The sequence below is a fragment of the Callospermophilus lateralis genome, chromosome 11, assembly GCF_048772815.1.
Source record: "Callospermophilus lateralis isolate mCalLat2 chromosome 11, mCalLat2.hap1, whole genome shotgun sequence".
Lineage (NCBI taxonomy): Eukaryota > Metazoa > Chordata > Mammalia > Rodentia > Sciuridae > Callospermophilus > Callospermophilus lateralis.
This window is the reverse complement of record NC_135315.1, coordinates 5,885,706-5,908,823: the sequence shown is the minus strand read 5'-3', so window position 1 is coordinate 5,908,823 and position 23,118 is coordinate 5,885,706. Positions and strand designations below refer to the sequence as shown.

The 23,118-nt window shown below is 41.6% G+C and overlaps 1 protein-coding gene across 1 annotated transcript in view; it reads right to left on the bottom strand.

Annotated features, from left to right (window-relative positions):
• The window catches only part of Grb2 (growth factor receptor bound protein 2), a 68,136-nt gene that overhangs the window by 6,194 nt on the left and 38,824 nt on the right, over positions 1 to 23,118 (bottom strand). The window contains exons 3-4 of the mRNA XM_076869784.1: positions 5,211 to 5,308; positions 427 to 549 (exon numbers count right to left, since the gene is read on the bottom strand). Coding sequence (XP_076725899.1) covers positions 427 to 549; positions 5,211 to 5,308 — 221 coding nt within the window. The remainder of the gene's footprint in view (positions 1 to 426; positions 550 to 5,210; positions 5,309 to 23,118) is intronic.

Below are 23,118 nucleotides of genomic sequence, written 5' to 3'. Positions count from 1 at the left end.
CATCACGCCCAGCTCTCATGGTGACCTTTTGAAGTTAGTGAGAGAGGCCTTAGGACAGGGCTGATAGAGGTAAGCTGGCTCTCTGGTAAAGGCAAGCAAAGGCAGCTAAAATGGCAACCAAGTTATTCTGTTATGGAGTGGCAGGAATCCCAGCAAGTGCAGGGAAACTGAGAGTGGTCGTGATTAGCGAAAACTGGCAGCAAGTACTGTCTGAGAGGACTACTCCTCAGTTCCACTGCAGAATCTAAGCTAGTGTTGCTAGAACCAAGTTTTATGAGGAACTAGACATTAGGATTTTAAGGTAAAATTAAAAATACTGATTAGGCTACATCTCTACCAGTTTGTATGTAGCCAGACACCTGACCTGGCCTCACGACTTAGTGAATCAGGCACAGGCTTCCAGCAACCACAGCAGGAAATACTTACTTGACGGAGAGGGAGAAATCCCCAGGAGCACTCTCACTCTCTCGGATTAGAAATGCCCCATCGTGCCGCTGTTTGCTAAGCATTTCTTCTGCCTTGGCTCTGGGGATTTTGCCAAAAAACCACCTAAGGAAGGAAGACAAGCCAGTCAACATCTGTTTCTCCACAAAGAAACGGATGTCCAGTTTAAATGTGAGTAACAGAACACCTCTTGCCAGAGGAAGGGGCTCACTCTTACCTTTTGGTCTCACTGTGCCCAAGACGGGAGGACATTGGGTAGGGTCCTCCCTAAGAGATGGACTTTCAAATGGCTTCACTCCATCCACTTCCCAGAAAGTGACTCATCAAGGCACTATCACTATCAAAGGTCATTCTTTCTATAGAGAAAGAAACTTGAAAATGGGCCTTCCAAACCAAAGTCCTCCAGTTCCTGACCCACTCATTAGAAAGGTGCCCAGGAGAGTCCCAGGCCTATGGGTAAATGATCCAGGCTTGTTGGAGACAACAATGACACTTCTTGCAGTCAATGGATAAAACTGCAGCTCTGCCTCAGTGGGAAGAGGGACACAGGGGAAGGGAGGAAATTTGGAAGCCCCAGAACTTGGTGGTGGGGCTAATTCTATTAAAAGTCCAAAGGGAGAAGGTTCAGGCTGTGAGAAGGCAGCCTCTACCAGTTATGAAAGTCAGCATTCCTCTCAGGACCTTTCTCTAGAGTCACTGCTCAGTGTTCAGTTTTCAAAAGCCACCTGGAAGGGGCTGAGAACATGGCTCAGTAGCAGAACACTTGTCTAACAAGCTTGAAGCACTGAGTTCAATCCCCAGCACTGCAAAAAAAAAACAAAAACTCAAAACCCCCACAACATTGAGAACATCAAAATTTACCACATGCGCAGCAGCTGGTTGCAAAATTCAGATTTTTCATTTGAACCAAGTTACAGACTTTCCTGCTCCTAACGGTCATTCACTTTGGTCATAAGAAAAAGTGGCTGAATTACTGGATAACTATGGGAGCAACTGGCCTGTGGCTCAACAGGAGGAGGGGACATCGCTAAACGAGCTCAAGGCCATGGCTGCCTGGCTATTTCAAATGAAAACCATTACCAATTAGGATGGAAGAATGGTGAAGACAATGTTCTTTCCACAATCATCTTCAATGTTTAATTATTTTTAAAAAGCAAAAACATTTACAGCTAAGACTTACCTTACATGGTAACTAGCATTCATTTAATTTGCAAACTATAATGCACCAATCAGTCCATTAAAGTTGTAAATATAACCCTTCTATCTATCCTACTTAGAAGCAACCACACTACAAGGCATTTTTAAAATACTACATCACTCTGAAGTTCAGGCAGAAGGATGCAAGCTGCTGAGAGAGAGAGAGTCAGAAGCTGCCCCAAATCTACTTACTCATGTCTTTCCCACTTTGCCTGCTCTGATGCCAGGCTGCAGAGGTGCTTGTACAACGCCCTCACCCCTTCTACAAATATTCCACCCTCACCCCTTGTACAAATATTCAAGGGCAAGTCCTGCAGTGCCTGGGAATTAGGCCACACAAAAGAAATTCCATTAATGATAGACAAGAATGATCTCTGAAGATGAAAGAACGGCTACCAGCAGAGAGGCACATTTTCTGTTCCCTGGTGCTTTCAAGGATAGGCTATACTTGTGAGCAGTGTACATCTGACTGGCCACTGCTAGGGGAGGAACCATTCTCTTCTCCTCTTGGACCTCAAGATCTTCCCAACTTGTTTGTTGGTTGGTTGGTTCATTCGTTCATTCATTCATTCATTCATTTTTGCAGTACTAGGGTTAGAACTCAGGGACATATTACCACTAAGCTACAATCCCAATTCTTTTTGAGACAGGGTCTTGCTAAGTTGTCCAGGCTGGCCTCAAACTTACCATCCTTCTGCTTCAGCCTCCTTTGTACCTAGGGTTACAGGAGTGTGCCACTGTGCCTAGCCATCTTCTTTTTCAGGGTACCAGAGATTGAACTCAGGGGCATTGGACCACTGAGCCACACCCCCAGCCCTATTTTGTATTTTATTTAGAGACAGGGTTTCACTGAGTTGCTTAGCTGAGGCTGGCTTTGAACTTGTGATCTTCCTGCCTTAGCCTCCCAAGCCGCTGAGATGACATCTTTTCTTTTTAAAAGGTATAATAAAGTAATGAATATGAATTAAAACGGCCTACATATACATGAATGCAAATAAAAAGAGACTTCCTCGGGCTGGTATTGTAGCTCAGTGGTAGAGTGCTTTCCTAGCATGTGTGAGGCACTGGATTTGATCCTCAGCACTCATAAAAATAAATAAATAAATAAAGGTATTGTGTCCATCTACAACTAAAAAATTAAAGACTTCCTGGATCCCCCCAAGCAGCAACTTGCTGGCAGCTGTATATATTTCTAGACCTTTCCTCAGGGGCATAAATCCACATAAGTTACAATGTTTTCTTGTCCTAACTTAAAATGAACTCAATTTCATTTCCAATTAAAAAGAAAATCATAGTGAACTGTAAGTTGCTATACAGAAAAGTACTCAAATTTGAAGATTTATAATTAAACACATCTTTGTTATAAAAACCTAGATCACAAACTGGAAAATTAGTTTGAAGACCATTTCAGTACACAAAGATTTCTTGTGTATCTCATGAAATACTCATACTCCCTTTCTGACAGACATCCCATGTAGCAGAAGGGAATCATGAATGTAATTAAGAGCTAGCATCAATTAAAACACCTAGCCACCACCACTCTGTAGCCACACTGCATTTTATATCATTTATTAAATTGATAGTCTTTATTAATTATTTTACAATACCGAGAACTGAACCCCAGGGCACTTTACTAACTGAGCTACGTCCCTATAAATAAAATTTTTGGAGACGGGTTCTCACAGGGCACAGTTGGCACATGCCTGACATCTCAATGACTCAGGAGGCTGAGGCAGGAGAATTACAAGTTCATGGTCAGCCTGGGCAACTTAGCAAGACCTTGTCTCAAGAAAAAAAAAAAGAGAGAGCGCGCGCGCGTGCGCACACACAAGAGAGAAACACGTGCATGCATGAGCAAGCACATGAGCATCCAGCTAAATTGTCCACGCAGGTCTCACTTCTTTATTATTTGCTATTCTGGGGATGGAACCCAGGACCTCGTGCATGCTAGGTAAACTCTACCCCTGAGCTACACATCAAACATGACAAGCTTCTGTTAGTGGTGATACTTATGGGTAACTATGTGCCTCTAGTCAATGTTCTACAAATTTTTAAAAAGATGGGATTGGTACTAAACTAGAAACAGCAAGGGAGAAAGTCAAGGGGAGGAGAGATTCATTTTCCAATTTAATTATTTAGAGCATGCCACAGGCTCCTGTCTATAAGTAATTCCTGTGAGGAGCACGTATGTGGATCCACGCCAGCCCATACCACTCCTGCCATAGCACTGTTGTAACAACTGTTTTGTAGTCTGTGTTCCATGTGCTAACACAAACACTACACCAGGAGAGGTGGTACTTCCATTTTATATTTCCCCTTTCCTCTCCAACAAATAAAGAAAGAAGAGAGGAGAGTCCTTGTCTCTGCATTATACCACATCTATGTCTACTCACCTGGCAGTCCCACGGGGGCGGGAGCATGTGCTTGTAAAGTCACAGTTTCACACAGGCACAAGCATGGTCTTTTCTAGCAATATGGTAGGCTTGGAGAAAGAAGAGCTTTTGAATTTCAGTTTTCCTTTTCAGAGCATAAAGTGGAGGAGCACTGCCTGCCCTTCAGCGGGTCTGTGATGAACCACCCAGTAGAGTTCCTGTTCAACAGTTTCTTGGCAGCTCTTTTATATAAGTGGGAAGGTCAAGGCGTGAGAGTGACTTTCCAATCAAGGTCGGTAATGACAACTTCACCAAAGATGTGGCCTTTCCTATCTTCTCTCAACAGACTGATTCAAAATGCTTATGTTGCTGGGCATGGTGGCATATGCCTGTAACCCTAGCTACTCTGTGATCCCAGCTACTTAGGAAGCTGAGGCAGGAAGATGGCAAGTTTGAGGCAAGCCTCAGCAATTTAGTGAGATACAGTCTCAAAACAAATTTTAGGGCTGGGGATGTAGGTTAGTGGGAAAGTGCCCCTGGATCCAGTCTCTAGTAATCACACAAAAAAAAGAAAATAGAAACGATCATTTTTGAAATAGAAGCAGGGCCAGGCAAAGAGGGGTGGGTGAGATGGGAGGTCAGCAGCCTTCAAGGATCCTCAGGGTCCCACTATACTGATTATTTATATAGAGCAGAAAATTCAAAATTCTTACTACTCTCAGCAACTTGGAGGAGAACACATTTCCTTCCAACTGAAACATGAACACTAACATGGAAGAACAACCACTTACAGAGAACTATTACCTACAACACCAAGCTTGGTGTACTCTCACAAGGTCACCCAGCATACCAACACAAAACCATGTGGTAAGTACCTTCTCTGAAACTCAAGAAGTGTGGAATTATGGAACACATCTGGCCCAAGGGTTTTAAAGAAAAAGGTATGGACTTGCAAAGTATTGTTTTATTTTTGAAGATAACTGATAGGTATTAATCTAAAATGTACACCATTACTATTATACTATCATTATATACATGATATCATTATATCATTATTAATGTACAAAGTCAACATGCTGGGCTCGTTCCCCAAATAGAATAAATGGCATGACATTCATCACGATGGTCTCTGTTTTAAAAACGGTATTTGAAACAAGCAGGTGGGCCCCGCCTTGGCAGATCATGAGCCCCACTTACGGGTGTGGTTTCATTTCTATGTAGTTCTTGGGAATGAAGCCATCCTTCCCATTGAGCTCCGCCTTGTACCAGTTCTGATCACATTCTTCATTCAAAACCTGAAAAGAAGAAAAACAAATCAATCATTCCCTTTCCACTTTCAAAAGGGAAGCCACAAGACAATTATGCCACCCCTTAAGTTTGTGAAAGGTCTTATTTGAAGTATTAGCCAACCTCTAGAATTCACAGGGATCCAATCACAAGATTCCCCAAAAGCTTCTCTACTTTTCTTCAAGGATAGGATGTCCACCAAGCAGCTTCACAGTGCTGCTGCTTAAAGCACAATCACAGGCCCTTGCATGGAAAGACTATTGACCAAGAATGAATCCTGCTCACTTCAACAACCTTCAAGACCCATGTGGTGTCCAGGTTAGATAATGCTAATGTGATTAACAACCCAGCAGAGATCCTGTTCAACAGTTACTTGGCAGCTCTTTTATGTAAGGGAGAAGGTCAAGGCGTGAGAGTGGGCTTCCAAGCCCACCAACCAGCACAATACACCCACATAGAGAGGAAGAAAGTAAAGAAAGAAAGATGAAATGGCACAATAAATGCTGGAGACTTAAAGTGTATGGGGGGGGAGGTTACTGTTGGTGGGTTTGCAGATTAGTAGTACCACTAACGAAATCAGTATGTAGGTTCCTCAAAAGACTAGGCATGGAACCACCATATGACTATTATACTAATCCTTCGTATTTATCCTCAAAAATTAAAGTCATCATACTATAGTAATACATGCATACCCATGCTTATAGAAGCACAATTCATAACAGCCAAACTATGGAACCAACCTAGCTGTCCACCAATGGACGAATGGATAAAGAAAACATAGTATATACATAAGAGAGTCAATAAAGAATCATCATAAAGAAAAATGAAATTATGTCATTTGCAGGAAAATGAATGGAACTAGACACCATTAGGCAAAATAAGTCTAACTCAGAAGATTAAGGGTCATGTTTTCTCTCCTATGTGGAAGCTAGAGAGGAAAAAGGAAAATGTGGAGGCAGATCTTATGAAAATCAAAGGAAGATCACTGGAGGAAAGGGGCCAAGCAAGGGTTGGGAGGTGTATATGGTAGGGACTGAAATTTTGACCAAATTATAGTTATATTGTATACTGTATGCATGTACAAATATGTAAAAACAAATTCCATCAGTATGTACAACTATAATGTACCAATAAAAATGGTGGGGGTAAAAGATGAAATGGCTATCCAAGGTTATAAGCTATTAACCTCCCATACCTAAGAACCACATGCAGGTTTTCAGATTCCAAATGAATGTTCTCTCCAATGCTGCCTCCTGTGAATTAGACAGGCCAGGCCATGAGACTAATCTGAAAATACAAACACACCCTAGGAACTCTAAACTGGCTACACAAGGCAAAAGGCAGAAGGTATTTTAAGAGAGAAAAGAGATGTGACAACAACAACTCCAGACCAGTGAGCAAAGGGAATGTGGACTAGTAAGTGGAGTGGTATTAATATACACTACACTGCACAGTTCTGAAAGGAAGCTGATAAAATTTTTTACAAAATGATTTATTTGAGATGCTGAACAATGCTGTACCCATAGCCAAATTGAAAACTGGAATGCTTTAAGGTGTTTGAGGTTAGTGCATTAACTGACATTTCAAAGTGAAATGTATAACAGTAGAAAGGGTAGACAAGGCTGATCAGCCAGGCTGCATTAATGACCACTGAGGCTCATTCAGTTCCAAACAGAAGCCTGGCCTGAACTTTACCACATCGGTGCTTAAGTGTGATGCTGGCCAGCCTCTAGCCACAGCTGTCAGTCACTGGGTTTAAGATACATATGTATACAATAACATGGCAAATCCTGTGACAGCTGGTAAGTGTGAACAGTAAGTGCTTTAAAAATTAGATACTACTGAACCTGGCAGTCTTAATGTTCTCAAGAGTCCCACATATACATATAGTATGGTGATGAAGTTTATCTTTATTTTTTCCCTTAAAAAATTTCTAAAGCTTTGAGGATATAAAAGGATTCACACACACATACACACACACACAAAAGTCATAATTTTTAAAAAATTTATTGTTTAGTTGTAGGTGGACACAATACCTTTATTTGTTTTTATGTGGTGCTGAAGATGGAACCCAGTGCCTCATGTATGCTAGGCAAGCACTCTTCTTCCGAGCCCCAGCCCTACAATATTTATAATTTTTGAACCTTCATTTGAACACCGAACTGTGCTGTGGCAGGCAGAGGTATTTTGTTGTTTATAAAGAGCCAGGCACAATGGCACCTCTGTAATCCCAGTTACTGGGGAGGCTGAGGCAGGGGGATCACTAGTTGAGGCCAGCCTGGGCAACTTACCAAGACCTTGTCTCAAAATAAAAAATAAAAAGAGCTAAGGATGTAACTTCACAGAGCACCCCTGGGTTCATTCCTCAGTACCACAAAAAGGGGTGAGGGGCATACTGAGGACAAATGTTGAGGAAGGAGAGTGCTCCCGGGCCCACCATGCCAGCTGCCCATCCCTGCAGCACAGGAGGGCGTTCAACACTTAAAAGCCTGTGAGAGGGCTGGGGATGTGGCTCAAGTGGTAGCGCGCTCGCCTGGCATGCATGCGGCCCGGGTTCAATCCTCAGCACCACATACAAACAAAGATGTTGTGTCCACCAATAAGTAAATAAATATTAAAAATAAATAAATAAATAAATAAATAAAATAAAAGCCTGTGAGAGAGGAGCTACTTACAAAGTTGCTTAAGGCTCAGATTTCTGTTATTTAAAACAAACAAACAAAAAACCAAACTAATCACTTAGAAAAGGCTGGCTGATTTGTGACCAACAACCTTGCTGAAAAGGGCAATTGTGCCCGCCCCAGGAGCTCCCGGAGCCTCACATTCTTGTTATCTTTACCAAGAAAGAGGTGAATCCCCCTAAGAGGTATCTCCCTCTCCCAAATAAATGAAAGTCCAGGCAACTCCCATACTTGGAACCAATTTAACACTATGGTTTTCCTTAGGGCAAAGCTATTAGTTGTTGTTTAGAATGCTTTTCTACCCCAGAAGGCAGGGCTTTTTTAAAAAAATATTTTTAATTGTAGATGGACACAATGCCTTTATTTTATTCATTTACTTTTATGTGGTGCTGAGGACTGAACCCAGTGCCTCACACATGCTAGACTAGCGCTCCACCACTGAGCCATAACCCCAGCCCCAGGGAATGTTTTTTTTTTTTTTTTAATGGACGCCATAGTATGTGAATGGTTACAATTCTGGTCATCTGGAAGTTCCAGTATCTGAATATCACTTTATCAGACAGCCAAGGTGTTGCTGCTGGTGGCTCTAAATCTCTACTCTAGGATTTCAGGAGAGGCTGGTGCTGCTGGAGGCAAAGCGCAGGAGGAAGAGTGAAGCTGCTGGCTCCGGGCACCCTGAGAGTCAGGGACTGGACCTGACTGCACTACAAAAGCACATTAGCTCTCACGTGGACACCCTGAAAAGTCAATTTTTATTCAGATGTTAAGCAAATGAGCAGGCAAGGGACACAGGAACATGAGTTTAAAGTGGAACTAGGAGGAGAGCAGAGCTCTCCGGGGGTGGGCCTGTGCCCACAGGTCTGTGGTTCTAGATGAGAGCTCCTGTCTGTCACGAACAATGCTTAAAACCTTGCCAGAGAGCTGGGAACCAGGAAGCTGCTTCTGCCACTGTCGCCCCACAGAAGACAGTGAAGGGCTGGCTCATCCATCACCTCCTCACAAACCCACCAGCTCGCAACCAAGTTCCAAGGACCATCTCTAGCCATTGCCTCACAGCTGCATTTTCTTTCCAGCCCCCACATTCCCTGAGTTATGAAGCCACACAGAACACTCGGGTTTAACGGAAGCAGATTGATCAAGAGATGAGATTACGAGGAGGAAGAGCCAAGTTTCAGTGAAGGTTCTTTTTTTCTTTTTTCAAAGACACCTAAAATAATGCTAGCCCAAATCAGGAAGATAGTTAAGAGATAGGAATGAGGTGAGCTTTATGCAGGAAAATTTAAAAATATTCCAGTCAACAGAAGAGACATGAGGGGACACTGGAGGTACTGCCTCTGTTGTATTTCTCAGCTAGGTGCCATGTATGTGGGTGTGTTCAGTCTGTGAAAATTCACTTAACTGTTATGATGGGTAAATTTTTCTTTATGTATATCTTGATCAAAAGTTAGAGCTATTCCGGTTCAGAACATACTGTCATATTATGGTTCATTTCACACCTAAGAAAACTCCATCATGGCCTCACACACCTCAGACACAAACTTCACACCCTCAAAAATATATAGGGAAGCAGGAAAAACATAGCAAGCCTTCAGAAACCCCCATGATGACAGCTTTTCATTGCTACTCTATGAAAAAAAAGAAAAAAAAAGTAATTCCAAGGAAGAAAGCTTTATTCACCACAGAGGACCCAGGGCATTCAGCATGCTCCACTTCCCCCACACCATGTGCCCTCTTCCCTCACTCCCAACCTGAGACCACTCTAACGGCAACGCAAGAAGATCTCCCTTTAAACTACAATGGGAAGCTTTCTGAATAAAGAGGAAGGAAGGGAGGGACGGAGGGAATCCAGCAATACAAGATGGAGGTCTCAGACCCCATAGGATCTACCTGACCTGATGGCAAGAGCTCAGGATGCATTCCAGAGGCTGCATGCAATGGGTCAAATTCAACTCTCACCCACAATGAATATGGCCCTGGACAAACTACTATTGTTTCCATTTTCTACAGTACAAAGTGGTGATAATGCTTTATACTGAGACAGTCCTAGATCTAGCAACACATGACAATCCTGGGGACTGCATTTTATCTTCCCTAAATTGCGTCCATGCCTCAACGCTGTCCCTGTGCACCAACAGTACATAATAAAAGAAAACTGAGATTCTTATTTATTTTTTTAATATTTTCAAGTCCAGCCTCAGCAACTTAGCAAGGCCCTGTCTCAATACAAAAAGGGCTGGGGATGTAGCTCTGTGTTTAAGTACCCCTGGGTTCAATCCCTGATAGAAAGAAAGAAGGGAGGGAGGGAGGGAGGAAGGAAGGGAGGGAGGAAGAAACCCACAAACAGAACATACAGTTATGGTCCCATCAGACTATTCAAAATAGCCTCTAATGCTAATGGCCTGTAGGAGGTTCAATATTTCTTCAAGGCAAAAATTCTATCTATGTGAAGGAATTTGTACAAGGGTACATACGCATGAAAGGAAAGAATAATTACTTTTTTTTTTTTTCTTTTGGCTACCAGGGATTAAACCCAGGGGCAATTAACCCTGAGCCATATGCCCAGCCCTTTTATATTTTGAGTCAGGGTCTCAATAAGTTGCTTAAGGCCTTGCTTAGGTTGCTGAGGCTGGCTTTGAACTTTCAATCCTCCTGCCTCACCCTCCCAAGTTGCTGGGATTATAGGAGTGCGCCATTACGGATAGTAAGTAAAAACAATAAAAAAAAAATTTTTTTTTTGGTAGTTTAGGTGGACAGCATGCCTTCATTTTATTTGGTTATTTTTATGTGGTGCCGAGGATCAAACCCAGGGCTTCACATGTGCTAGGCAAATGCTCTACCACAGAGCCCCAGCCCCAAGAACAACTACATCGTTAAGCTCTTAAATATTTAAAAAAAAAAAAAACAAAGTAAAAAACCCAAAACACTATTTTTAGCTAGTTCCTGTAATATAGAAATCCAGCCTAAGGCTAGGGTGTAGCTCAGTGGTGCAGCACGTGCCTAGGATATGTGAGGTCCTGGGTTCAACCCCCAGTATTAAACACACACAAAAACTCAACATAAGCTAGTGAGTTTTCCCCAGACCTTCTTTTTCTTTTTCTTTTTTTTTTCCTTTCTTTCTTTCTCCCTCCCTCAGGCCCTGCCTTTCTTTTTTCATACTGGGTATTGGATCCAGGAGTGCTTAATCACTGAGCCACACATCTCCAGCCCTTTTTATTTATTTTTGTTGTACCAGGTTTATTGAAAATATTATAGCACAGCAAAAGGATTCAAACAGCTCCATGTGGGTTTTAAAGTCCCCACTATAGGCTGAATGACTGCAAGTTGAAGAAACTGCCGAAGTCCAGGCTTCAGCATTTCTGTAGTGTCAGATCTCTTCAGTGATCTCCAGATTCAGAGCGGAGGCCTGAGGAACATGATTATCTCTCCTTTCTCCTCTTCCTGCAGCTGGATGGAGGAAGTTCTCTCTGAATCTGCTTCATCAAATGGGTGACACAACCTGTGTTCTTGCTGTGGAGCTTCTTGCTGTGTGAATAATGGTGACCTTGCACACGTGCTTATGGGTATGGAAGCTGGAGCCCAGGCACATGTACTGCTTCTTGAGATGATCTCGGCCACCTTCTACATGGTTTTGGTGCAAATGCAGCCCTTGTTGGTGGGTCCTAGTAAAAGAGCCCTTTTTTATTTTTTGAAACAAGGTCTCGCTGTTGCATAGGGCTTAAGTTGCTGACACTGGCCTTGAACTTGTGATCCCCTCGCCTTAATCTCAGAATTGCTGAGATTATAGGGTGCACCACTTCACCTGGTTACACATTTTTTAAAGACCTTAGATCCCTAATAATGAACTCTGTGGGGGTTTCGCTAGGGTAACATTCTGGAAGAGCCATTTAAAATCAGTTCTCTTCAGGTACCTGTTACATATTTCATTAGAAACTATCAGAATGTTTGTCACCTCCCTTAGTATGATGGTTACTGCCTTAGTCAAGTCTCACAGATTCATTACCAACACTGAATAAGTGCCATACAATCACCACTTCCATCTGTTACAGGCTTTGTTCAGCATGAGAAAATCTTGGCTGCACTGCTTGCCATCCTTCGTGCCAAACCATGAAATACACCCACGATGCAGATAAATCATTATGAACTTTCATAACAAGATGACCAACTTAAAGGTGGCTGGATAGTGAAGGTCCCTGCTCCCACAGAAACTTCCAACTGCTTACTGAGCACACAAATAGTAACGGTTCTTGGTTCTCGAGTCTGCCCTGTAGGCTGGTCTCCAATTTGAATGGCCAGAGGATAGCTCCACAGGGCCACAGCTGAGTGGAAACACACAGAGCATTTTAAACACTCGGGTCAGCAGCATACACTTGGCCACTCAAGACCAGCATGTGAGAAGAAATGAATCGCACTCATTAAGTTCAAAAACACTCCTACAAAAGAGAAAATCTATACAGTTATTTATATAATGATATCAAAATAAGAGGATATTTTACCTTTATGTTGTCACCTCTCAGCCGAAATTTATTATCTATGCTACAAAATGCTATTTTAAGCATTCCCCTTGAAATGGGTTTTCTAGAGAACTCTTTTCTTTTGGGATCCAGGAATCCTAAATCCTTTTCTTTAAAGAAAAGGAACCTATTTATCAAACTCTAGGAATCCAAAGAACATCTGTTGGTCAAGCTAACCTTCTGATCACTAGGGATGGAATGATGAGAGGTTCTAGTGCTTCTCTTTGAAAAAACTTAAAAGGATGGCTCTGGGGATTGAGGCAGGAGGATCTCAAGTCCAAAGCCAGCCTCAGCAACTTAGTGAAAACCTGTTTCAAAAAAAAGGGTGGGGGGGCTGGGATGTGGCTCAGTGATTAAGCACCTCCAAATTCAATCGCTGGTACTGAAAAAAAAAGAAAGAAAGAAAGAGAGAGAGAGAGAGAAAGGAAAGAGAAAAAAAAATCATTGCTTTCTATCTTCTAAGTAGTTATACTCAGTTTGCAAGGGAACATTAGTGCATCAGGAAACAGACCTACTCAATGCTCAGGCTTCAGGGATGAAAGCTCAACTGGTTTGACCTCAATATCTATTTAGTGTTAGTGCCCCAAATCTGTTCAAATGTCACCCCACCACCACCACCACCACCAAAAAAAAAAAGTCTTAAATAACAGGCTACCTACTGTCTATAGGCCCAGATTATTCTTGGTTAGGCATATATTTTCATAATTTGGTCATCACCTACTCCTCTCTGTCTTTACCACTCACTAATTCTCCCAGTGAACTCTGAGTTCAATCAAGTGAGTTGGTGCATGACCTCTGAACACTTGGTACTTCTCTGTCTCCCCAGGTGCTATTGTCTTATCTATTTAGATCTTTTATGATTCAGTTCAAAGCTCACAACCACCTCAGCCACCTTCTCTCTACTTCACTTTTTTTTCTTCTTCAAGACTAGGCCTCAAATCTGGGGTGCTTTACCACTTAACTAATCTCTAGTCCTTTTTAGTTTTTGTTTGGAGACGGTGTCTTGCTAAGTTACTGAGGCTGATCTTGAACTTGCCATCCTCCTGCCTCAGACTCCCAAGTAGCTGTGATTACCATGTACTCTATCATGCCTGGCCTCTGCTTTATTTTTATAGCATTCAATAGAGGATTATTGTCAATAACAATATAATTCAGCTGGGTGTGTTGGTGCATACCTGTAACACCAGCAATTTGGGATGCTGAAACAGCAGGATTGCATGTTCAAGGCAGCCTGAGCAATTTAGGGGGTGCCTGTCTTCCAAATAAATAAATTTGAGAAAGTACTATAAGCTCAGTGGTAAAGTGCCTCTGGGTTCAATCCCTAGTACAAAAACAAAAACAAACAAACAAAAAAAACTTTAGGATATCTCCTCTACTACTATTTTGTCCTGCATGCTGGCGTGCCCTGGGCCCCTTCCAAGCTAATTCCAAGTACCCCAAAGCTGGCTCAATTCTCATTTGTGTTCCCCACACCTCTTAGAATGGAATCTGGCATATTTTGAGGGAGTGATCTGTATATGGGGCTTTGCTGTAAGTGATGCACACAGTACCAGAGAGTTAGTGGGGCCCAGGGACAAATGAAAGAGCAACACATGCTCTACATTCCTTGGTGAGAAATAAGAACCTTTCAAGCTGATCCTAGAAAGAATGATTGTCATGAGTTTGTTCCCTCAAGGAAGAAGAGGCAAAATAAAGGAAGTAATAGAATTAGGTCATCAGTCTTCCTAAAATTAAGCATCACTGCCAAATGATCCCCATGTGCAGTCCCTCAAGAGAGGGTACACCACATCTGTCCCACAAGACTGCCTATACGTGCTTTCTCCAAGACAGAAAGGTATAGAAGGGTGGAGATGTGAGGGTGGGTGAGTGGGGAGGAAAGTTTCAAGGTGACACAAATAAAAAGAGGCAATGCTTTGGCTGGACTAGGATAAAAGCAGTGTGGCTATTTCCATGTATGTGTCCTACTAATCCCTCTCTGGGTGGGTGCTTCCTGGAAATGTAGAAATGCCTGCTTCTGTCTGCATGTTTTACCTAAGACTGACTTTTGCAGGTTGTTTGAATTACATTCGAAGTCCAGGACCATTTGTACATTTTTTGAAAGGTAAGACTTCCTTTGTAATGTTCATGTGTTGGAAGGTGAACAATTAAGAAGATGATTGGGTATGGTGGTGCATACCTATAACCACAGCAATTGGAGAGGCTGAGGCAGGAGGATTCCAAGTTAGAGGCTAGCCTCAACAACTTAGGGATACCCCGTCTCAAAATAAAAAATAAAAAGGTCTGATGATATAGCTCATTGGTTGAACACCCCTGGATTCAATCCCTAGTACTATGAAAAAAGAAAAAGAGTATGTGTATTTCTCTCTGAGAAAAGGTTTAGTACTCAAAACATAAACTGGATACCCTCTTCAGTCCCTTCATGTTCAACTGTCATTAAGAATAGGTTGCTTATGAAATTTCAACAAAACAGGAAGGTAGTTCACACATATGTGATATTACTCCACCCAAATCTAGAGGCGGTGAAACCTAAATGCACAGACAATACTCCCAAATAAACTCTACCAAAGGGGTACAAAGAGTTTCCATTCAAAAATGCTGTTTCAGGCTTGACCTGTGAGTGGGATACAGCTCAGCTGGTAGAGTGCTTGCCTCACATGCTTAAGGTCCTGGGTTCAATCCCCAGCAACACACACACACACACAACACACAAAGCTGTTTCTTGTGGAACCAACCCTTTAATGCCCTTTAATGGATAAAAAAAAATTTAAGATGCCCTTTAATGGATAAAGAAACTGTGGTATATATACACAATGGAATATTACTCCATATTACAAGAGAATAAAATCATGGTATTTGCAGGTAAATGGATGGAGTTGGAGAATATCATGCTAAGTGAAGTAAGCCAATCCCAAAAAACCAAAGGTGGAATGTTTTCTATGATAAGTGGATGCTGATCCATAATGGGTGTGGGAGGCAAGGGAAGAATGGAGGAACTTTGGAAAGGGCAAAAGGGAGGGAGGGGAAGAGAGGGGGCATGGGGGAAGAGAGGAAAGATGGTGCAATGAGAGGACCTCATTGCCTTAGGTAATTGTATGAAGACACAAATGGTGTAACTACTTTGTATACAACCAGACATGAAAAATTGTGCTCCATTTGTGCACTATGAAATCAAAATGCATTCTGCTATCATGTATAACACATTAGAATTAAAAACAAGATCAGAAGCAAAAAAAAAAGTTAACTTTAGTATGTTTTGACTTGTGGAAGGCCTATCACTTTGGTGAAGTTGGACCACTCTCAGAATATTAGCATTTCAACTGCAGGAGAAGGGGGAGGAAGGGTGAGGTCAAAAAGGCACAGAGGTAGAAGAGTTTCAGGAGGGAAAATCCAGTACATTTGAAAAACATGACTATCATGATGATCTGTATGGGACCAACACTGTGCACCTGAGTGCTAAGCCTGAGCTAGGTGAACTGAGGATATGAGACAGCCCTCCAGGAGCTGCAGTCAGGCAGAGTGCCAGCTGCAGTGCAGCGAGTTGCATGCCAGGGGAGGGGCAGTCATGGGTGCCACGCAAGTGTCAATTCAACAGAAAATATCTGGGCTCCAAACACCAAAGACCATGTAACCCCAGTTTAGGGGCTATGAGGAAAATTTCCCAAGGAAATGTAAACTAGGTTACATTCCTTGTTGGTATTTTAGCTCTGCTTGACCTGTGAGTGGAAGGAACATGATAGACTCTCCAAATTGCTGTCAAGCAAATGGAAGGATGGCTTTTTCTTTTAACCAAACTTAGTTATTACTAAATAGAAGATAATTATGCTCTTTTAAGCCGAAAAGTAAAACTTTTACTAATGGTACTAAAACTTCCTAACTGGAAATAACCAAAATAATCTCAAACTATAGTTAACTCTTCAACAATATCTATTTAGTTACTGTCTTTTTCACCTTGTTAACTTTTGATCTTAAGTGAAATTCTACACTCCTCTCCTCAGGAAAAACAGAACAAAATAAAAACAAACAAAGCTAGCCAGACCAGGCAAGCAGTCACATTTTTCTGACACTGACAGGCAGCGTGCTCCCCTTGGTCAGTTCACTTCCCTATAGTCATTTATTGGGTAAGGGTGTTGGGAGCTCCTGTTCTCTGCAGATTACAGGAGCTCCCAACACCCCTATCCAATAAATGACAATAGAAAGAGTTCATTTAGTTCCATTAAGACCTTATTGATTCAAGAGGCAAACTAAAGGATCAATTGATTTACAGCTGTTCAGTGACCCAAAGCCACTTCAGTGAATGTTACTGAAAGAAGAAAAAGTTTACTAATCAACACTTTTTTAAAGACCCATGACTTGGAAAAACTCAAGACATCATTCTCAATCCCCCCGCCCCCGAAAAAAAGCTCCAGATGCATTTTCTTTTCTTTTCTTTTTTTTAAAGAGAGAATGAGAGAAAGAGAGAGAGAGAACTTTTTTAACATTTATTTTTTAGTTCTCGGTGGACACAACATCTTTGTATGTGGTGCTGAGGATCGAACCCGGGCCACACGCATGCCAGGCGAGCGCGCTACCACTTGAGCCATATCCCCAGCCCCCTCCAGATGCATTTTCTACAGCTGAAGGATTTAATGTTTTAAATTAGGGCACATTTACTATAGTCACATGGTAGACAAAAAAAGGACTAGGATAGGGTGGTGAGTCCCACCCCCATTCCCAAGGTGGAAGCAAATGCAGACCAGTTGAACAGGGAAAGAAAATACTCAATTGCGAATGTGGGTCAGGGTTAGACTAAGTACAGGGGTAGAGAGCAGAAAACAGAGGGCTCTGACCTAGTGGAGGGACTCTCAGAGAAAACCTAAGCTATGACATTTGAGGGCCACTAGAGGTTCCCCTGCTGGTGGCCTGCCAGACTACTGCATGTAAATCAGGGTGTTCATTACAAACACTGAGGAGCGTCAATGGTTTTGCATTTTTCAAAAACTGCTCTGGCTGTACTGAGAATGAACTGCAGGAAGAGCAGGTCGGCCCTACTGTGGGTCCAGCAAAGAAAGGGCAGGGCAGTAGAGAGGACAGGATATACAGCAGAGACAATTGGAGGGAGAATCAAACTCCTTCATGTCATGACTTTGCAAAGTTCTTTAGAAAAACTGCTATATAAAGTCACTGGGCAGGGCTGGGTTGTAGCTCAGTGGTTGAGTGCTTGCCTCGCATGCGTGAGGCACTGGGTTCAATCCTCAGTATCACATACAAAAATAAATAAATAAAACAAAGATTAAAAAAAAAAGTCACTGGGCAAATTTCTCTCATTCATTCATTGCAGTGCTGGGAATTAACCCACGGGTTTTCTAACACTGAGTTATATTCCCAGACATTTTAATTTATTTTCAGACAGGGTCTAAGTTGCTCAGGTTGGCCTTAAACTTGTGATCTTCCTGCCTCAGTTTTCTGAGTAGCTGGAATTACAGACCTGAGCCACCATGCCCAGATTAGGCCCCATAACTTTTAATAGTAAATGCAACAGAGATATTAGGCTAGTAAAAAAAAAACGTTAAGCTTAGCCAGGTGAGGTCAGTCATCTGTCTCACTTTTGGCAGTGCTAAAGGATGGAATCCAGAGCCTCAGGCATGGTAGATAAAGTGTGCTGCCAATGAGCTACATCCCCAGTCCCAAGACCTCATCTCCATTAAAGAAACAAAAGTTATAGGGAGATAAGAAAGGGCACTTTCACTTTCACTGATAGACCACCATAAAAATTCACAGTAACCGTTCCTTCTGTACTTTAGGACTAAGTTTCTACTACACTGAAAGCATTTGTTAGGAAGCTGCAATGGGAATAAAGGAAGAAGATAGAGCTCCGCCCTTAGAAGAAATTTATGAACTAAGGGAGCTATAAATGTAAATAATAAGGGAATAAGTAAAAAGTAAGGTAAGTGAAACTGCTGATTTTGAGTTGAACATGGAATTCGTGGCAACATGTTTCCAAATTAGTTGCATGGTTGATGTGGAAAGTTCAACTCATATCTGGAGGAACTATAAAATGGACAACTTCAAATAGTCTAGAAATAATGCAAGGACCTGAAAGTACAGCAACTGAGTATATTGGAGGGTACAGTAAGCAAACAATCTTCCATTTTATGCTTTAATTAGATTTAAATAATTGGGTTTAAATAAAAAAAGGATATAGCTCAGTTGGTAGAGTGCTTGCCTTACATGCACAAGGCTATGGATTCAATCCCCAGCACCACAGGGAAAAAAAAAACAAAGAAAGAAAAGGGAGCCATTGTTGTTTAAATGCACTGTACTGTCTGTCCTACACACTGCCCTCCTTTGATGAAGCTGTCCCATGTTTAAGTAACAAATGGTAATTTTCCATGCCTTCTGGACAGCTGGCTGTGGCTCCATCAAGCAGTTATCTCTTACAGGTAACCAGCTGGCAATGTCACTCTGATGCAAAAACACTGCTGCTAACAGACAGAACAAGCAATCCTCCATGCCTACTCCACCACTACCAACAAAGCTGAGGAACCCCACAGTCCTGTAATCTTTAAGGACACAACTTCATGCAGTCTGGCCTGGAATGCATAGATCAAGGGGCTCATTCCAGACTTCTGTTCTTAAAAGAAAAGGTATCTGATAGACCACCCCAATTCTGGATGATCATACTGGTTTAAATGAAAACAAGTTAATATTCAGAGATGTAAAAGGGTAATTTAGCCATATGTATTAAAGATATGAATTTTCATTCCTACTAACCAGTAATGCCATTCTTAGGATTCTATTCTGATAAAACTACCAAATATATATTCTGTGACTACAGGATCAAATAAGGATTCAGTGAGTGCCTAAATCAGGGATTGTGCTAGGTCCCAGGAATGCAATGAAGAGATAAACCTTACCACGGGGCTGACACTGGGGAGGCAAGATAATCATAACTTCCAGATTAAGATTTTTTTTAAAAAGCAGATGCCTTCCATTTTTATTTATTTTTTAGTTGTAGATGGACACAATACCTTTATTTTTTTATTTCACAAGTGCAAGGCAAGCACTCTACCACTGAGCCACTACCCCAGCCCAGATTAAGAATTTTGTTCACAAAAAATTCAGGGTGCTTTGCAGAAGAGTACATCCAGGGGAGACCTAAGGGTAAGGATGGAGAACTGAGAGAGCAAAGAGAAATATTACCAGAAGAGAGAAGAGTCCAAATAAACACTCTTGGGCAGGAAGGCACTTAGCACTGAGTCTAGGAACTGGGATGCTAAGTCCCAGTGAGTGGGGCAGCAAGTGCAAGGAGTCCAGAGGGACAAGTGAACTGGGTCAGACCACACAGGCTTTGAAGGGCAGAATGAGGACTTGCAGGGTTTGCTCTTTAAGATGATGATTTTGGCTTCAATGTAGCACAAAGAGATAGACAAGAGGGGCAGCAGAAGCCCAGGTGGTTAATTAAGAGACTACTGAGGCAAGCCAAGCAAAAGAGAGAAATTTAGAGTAAGGGAATTTTGGCTATTTTGAAAAGTCTCTGAAATGAGCGTTAAAAACACTCTCATGCATTACTCTAAGAATCTAATTTTATCCTCCCTTCCAAAACCCCCTCTCAACTTCCACAGAATAGAGAATCTTGTACATTACAAGAGTGAAAAATCAAGTTTCAATCCATTCCACATGTTTTTCAAGGTGATGTAATTAAAAAGTCAGGAAAGGTACAATTATTCTTCACTATAACCAAACTTGTACAATGACAGTGATAATCTCTTGGTTATGAAGAATGATCCCATTCTGAGAATAAAGGTGATGATTTAACTGCTGTACAATTAAAAACAACTGCAAAATCTAACATTGCTGTTTTCATTACTAACTCAAATTGATACAAGCCAGTGTGGTAGCCACACTTATAATCCCAGCTACTTGGCAGGTTGAGGCAGGAGAATATCAAATTCAAGGTCAGTCAAGGCACCTTAGAGAGACTCTGTATCAAAATAAAAAATAAACTGGCCACAGTGGTACACGCCTGTAATCCCAGCAACCCAATAGACTGAGGCAGAAGCATCACAAGTTCAAGCCAGGATTAGCAATTTAGCAAGGCTCTAAGCACCTTAGCAATACCCGTCTTTAAAAAGAAAACAAACAAAACAAACAAATAAATAAATAAAAGAAAGAAAAAAGACCAGAGACATGGCTCAGTGGCTAAGTAACCCTGGGTTCAATCCCAGGGGCCAAAAAAATTGAAAAATACTAACTTGCATAAATAGAGAGATAGGGTAGAGATTTGAGTCTCCTGAAATAATGTTTTTGGCTGGGGGTGTAGCTTAGTGGTACACTGCTTGCCAATCATGCCCAGGCACCTGGTTTTCATATCTACTATGGCAGGGAAAAAAAAAAAAAAAAAAAACAATCAAAATGAAAAATAAAAAAGGGCTGGGGTATAATATAGCTCAGTGGCAGAGCATCCCGAGTTCAATTTCTAGCATGCAACAAATAAACAAATGGATACAATATGCAGAAAGCCTGTAGAATATATGAAAACATACCATTTTAACTAGTACACCCTGGCCCATGCTTATTACTCCTCATCATCTACACTTTCTCTACTTCCAAAAGTGACTTTGGGGACTTACAAGACCCCAAAAAAAGGACACTTTCATAAAGTAAATGGGCACAGACTTCAGGATATAAAAACAACTTTTTTCTAAGCACCTCCAAGGGGACTGGAGACAAATATAACTGCTGTTAAAAGACAGTTAATTTAGCCCTCCTTCTGCTTCTGGAGAAGAGGACTCTAGTAATTACTGTACTTCAGGCCTCCTCAGGCAGCTGCAGAGCTTGAAGGTTCCAAAGGAGCAAGTTCCTGAGAGGGCTGGGGGGCGGGAGCAACCAGAGAAGAGCCTTGCTGCACTTGGCGCTTTCCATCAAAAGAGAACAAGCCTAGTCTTGCTCGGCCTAGGGTTTTATCTCTCCAAGTACCTACACACTGCTCTATGTGAAAAATCAGCACTTTTGTCCCACAGAAATGTCACAACCTGCAGAGAAAAGACAGACTAGGAGGGCTAAATAAATAATAGGATGTGTTAATGCAAATAATGGATGTGTCAGACCCTCAATGCCAGACTCTAGAAACAGTGAACAACTTCCTGATTTCATGTGGCATATAAAGGGGGAACTTGTGTATCATTTCATGATTCTGGATGGGCCACAGTACTAACAGAACAACATCCATGCTGCTTGGAAACAGAAGGGTGACCAGGTATAAGAGGTTCATTCTCATCCCATCCCCTATCCCCAATTCTTGCTACTGGGGCTTGAACTCAGGGCTACATACCCAGACCTTTTTATTTTGAGACTTGCTAAGTTGCTGAGGCTGGCCTTGAACTTGCGATCCTCCTCCCTCGCTGGGACTATAGGTACACACCACTCAGCCTGGCAAAAAGGTTCACTTTCTTGCCCCCAAATAACAAGTAGTTTCCCAAATCACAATGATCAGACATATTATTATACATCAAGATACAATTAATAAACTGGGTGTATATATGTAACGGTATATATCTAAATACACATACATGTCATACTATATTCTAAGCAAATAATGGAAATCTTCCAATAGTGATAAAATTATACTAATTGAAAAGAAAAAAAAAATTACTGTTTTCTGCTACAGAATGGAATCACTTGGCCTCTACAATCCCTTCTCCACATAGCAAAAGCATTTTAATGGATCTATGTATAATAGATTGTATTGAATTTTCATTATCATCATTTTCATCATTAATCTCACAGTCTACAGCTATGGGAGAAAAAAATTAAGCAGATTTAAGATCATAACTTCATGCCAGGCACAGTGGCATATGCCTGTAAACTCAGCAGTTTAGGAGGCTGAGGCAGGAGGACTGCAAATTTGAGATGAGCCTCAGCAACTTGGCAAAGCCCTGTCTCAAAATAAATCAAAGGCTGGGGATGTGACTAAGTTGTTAAGTGCCTCTGGGTTCAATCCTTGGTAAAAAAACGACCCCCCACCAAACCAAGAAAATTTTTTAGGAAAAAAATATACTTCTTTTATTGGATGGCCTTCTGTACTTCTTAGGGGGTTCTAATGTCCTTAAAACAATAAGGACATTAATGTCCTCTGGCTTTATTATTACATTCTCAAGCTATTAAATTTTTCAGGGACAGTGTAAGAATGTCTATATTCCCTGTCCCCACTCCCTTCTTCAACAGGCCACACGCAGAGATTTTTCCACCAATACTCTCTGCTTAGCTGGATGTGCTGAGTTCTATTTTTCAAGTCTTTCTCATTCTAGGTTTTCACTCTACTGTGTCACTACTTTCCCAAGAAAGAGCGGTTTTGGAAGCAAACATTCTGAGTCCTTGCACATCTGATGATGCTTGGTTGTGCGCCTTTACTTGAATGTTAGTTCAAATGCTAGGCTGAACAGAATTCCTTCAAAACTTGGAAGATAACTATTTTCTGGTATTTGGGTTTACAAGCAAATTCGACAAGTTGACTATATCATTCTTTTTGTTGTTGTTGGAATGTTGTTGTTGTTGGTTCTGGGAATGGAATTCAGGGCCTTGCACATGCTAGCTGAGTGCTCTCCCAGTGAGCTACATCCTAAGCCCAGTAAGATAGATATATCATCT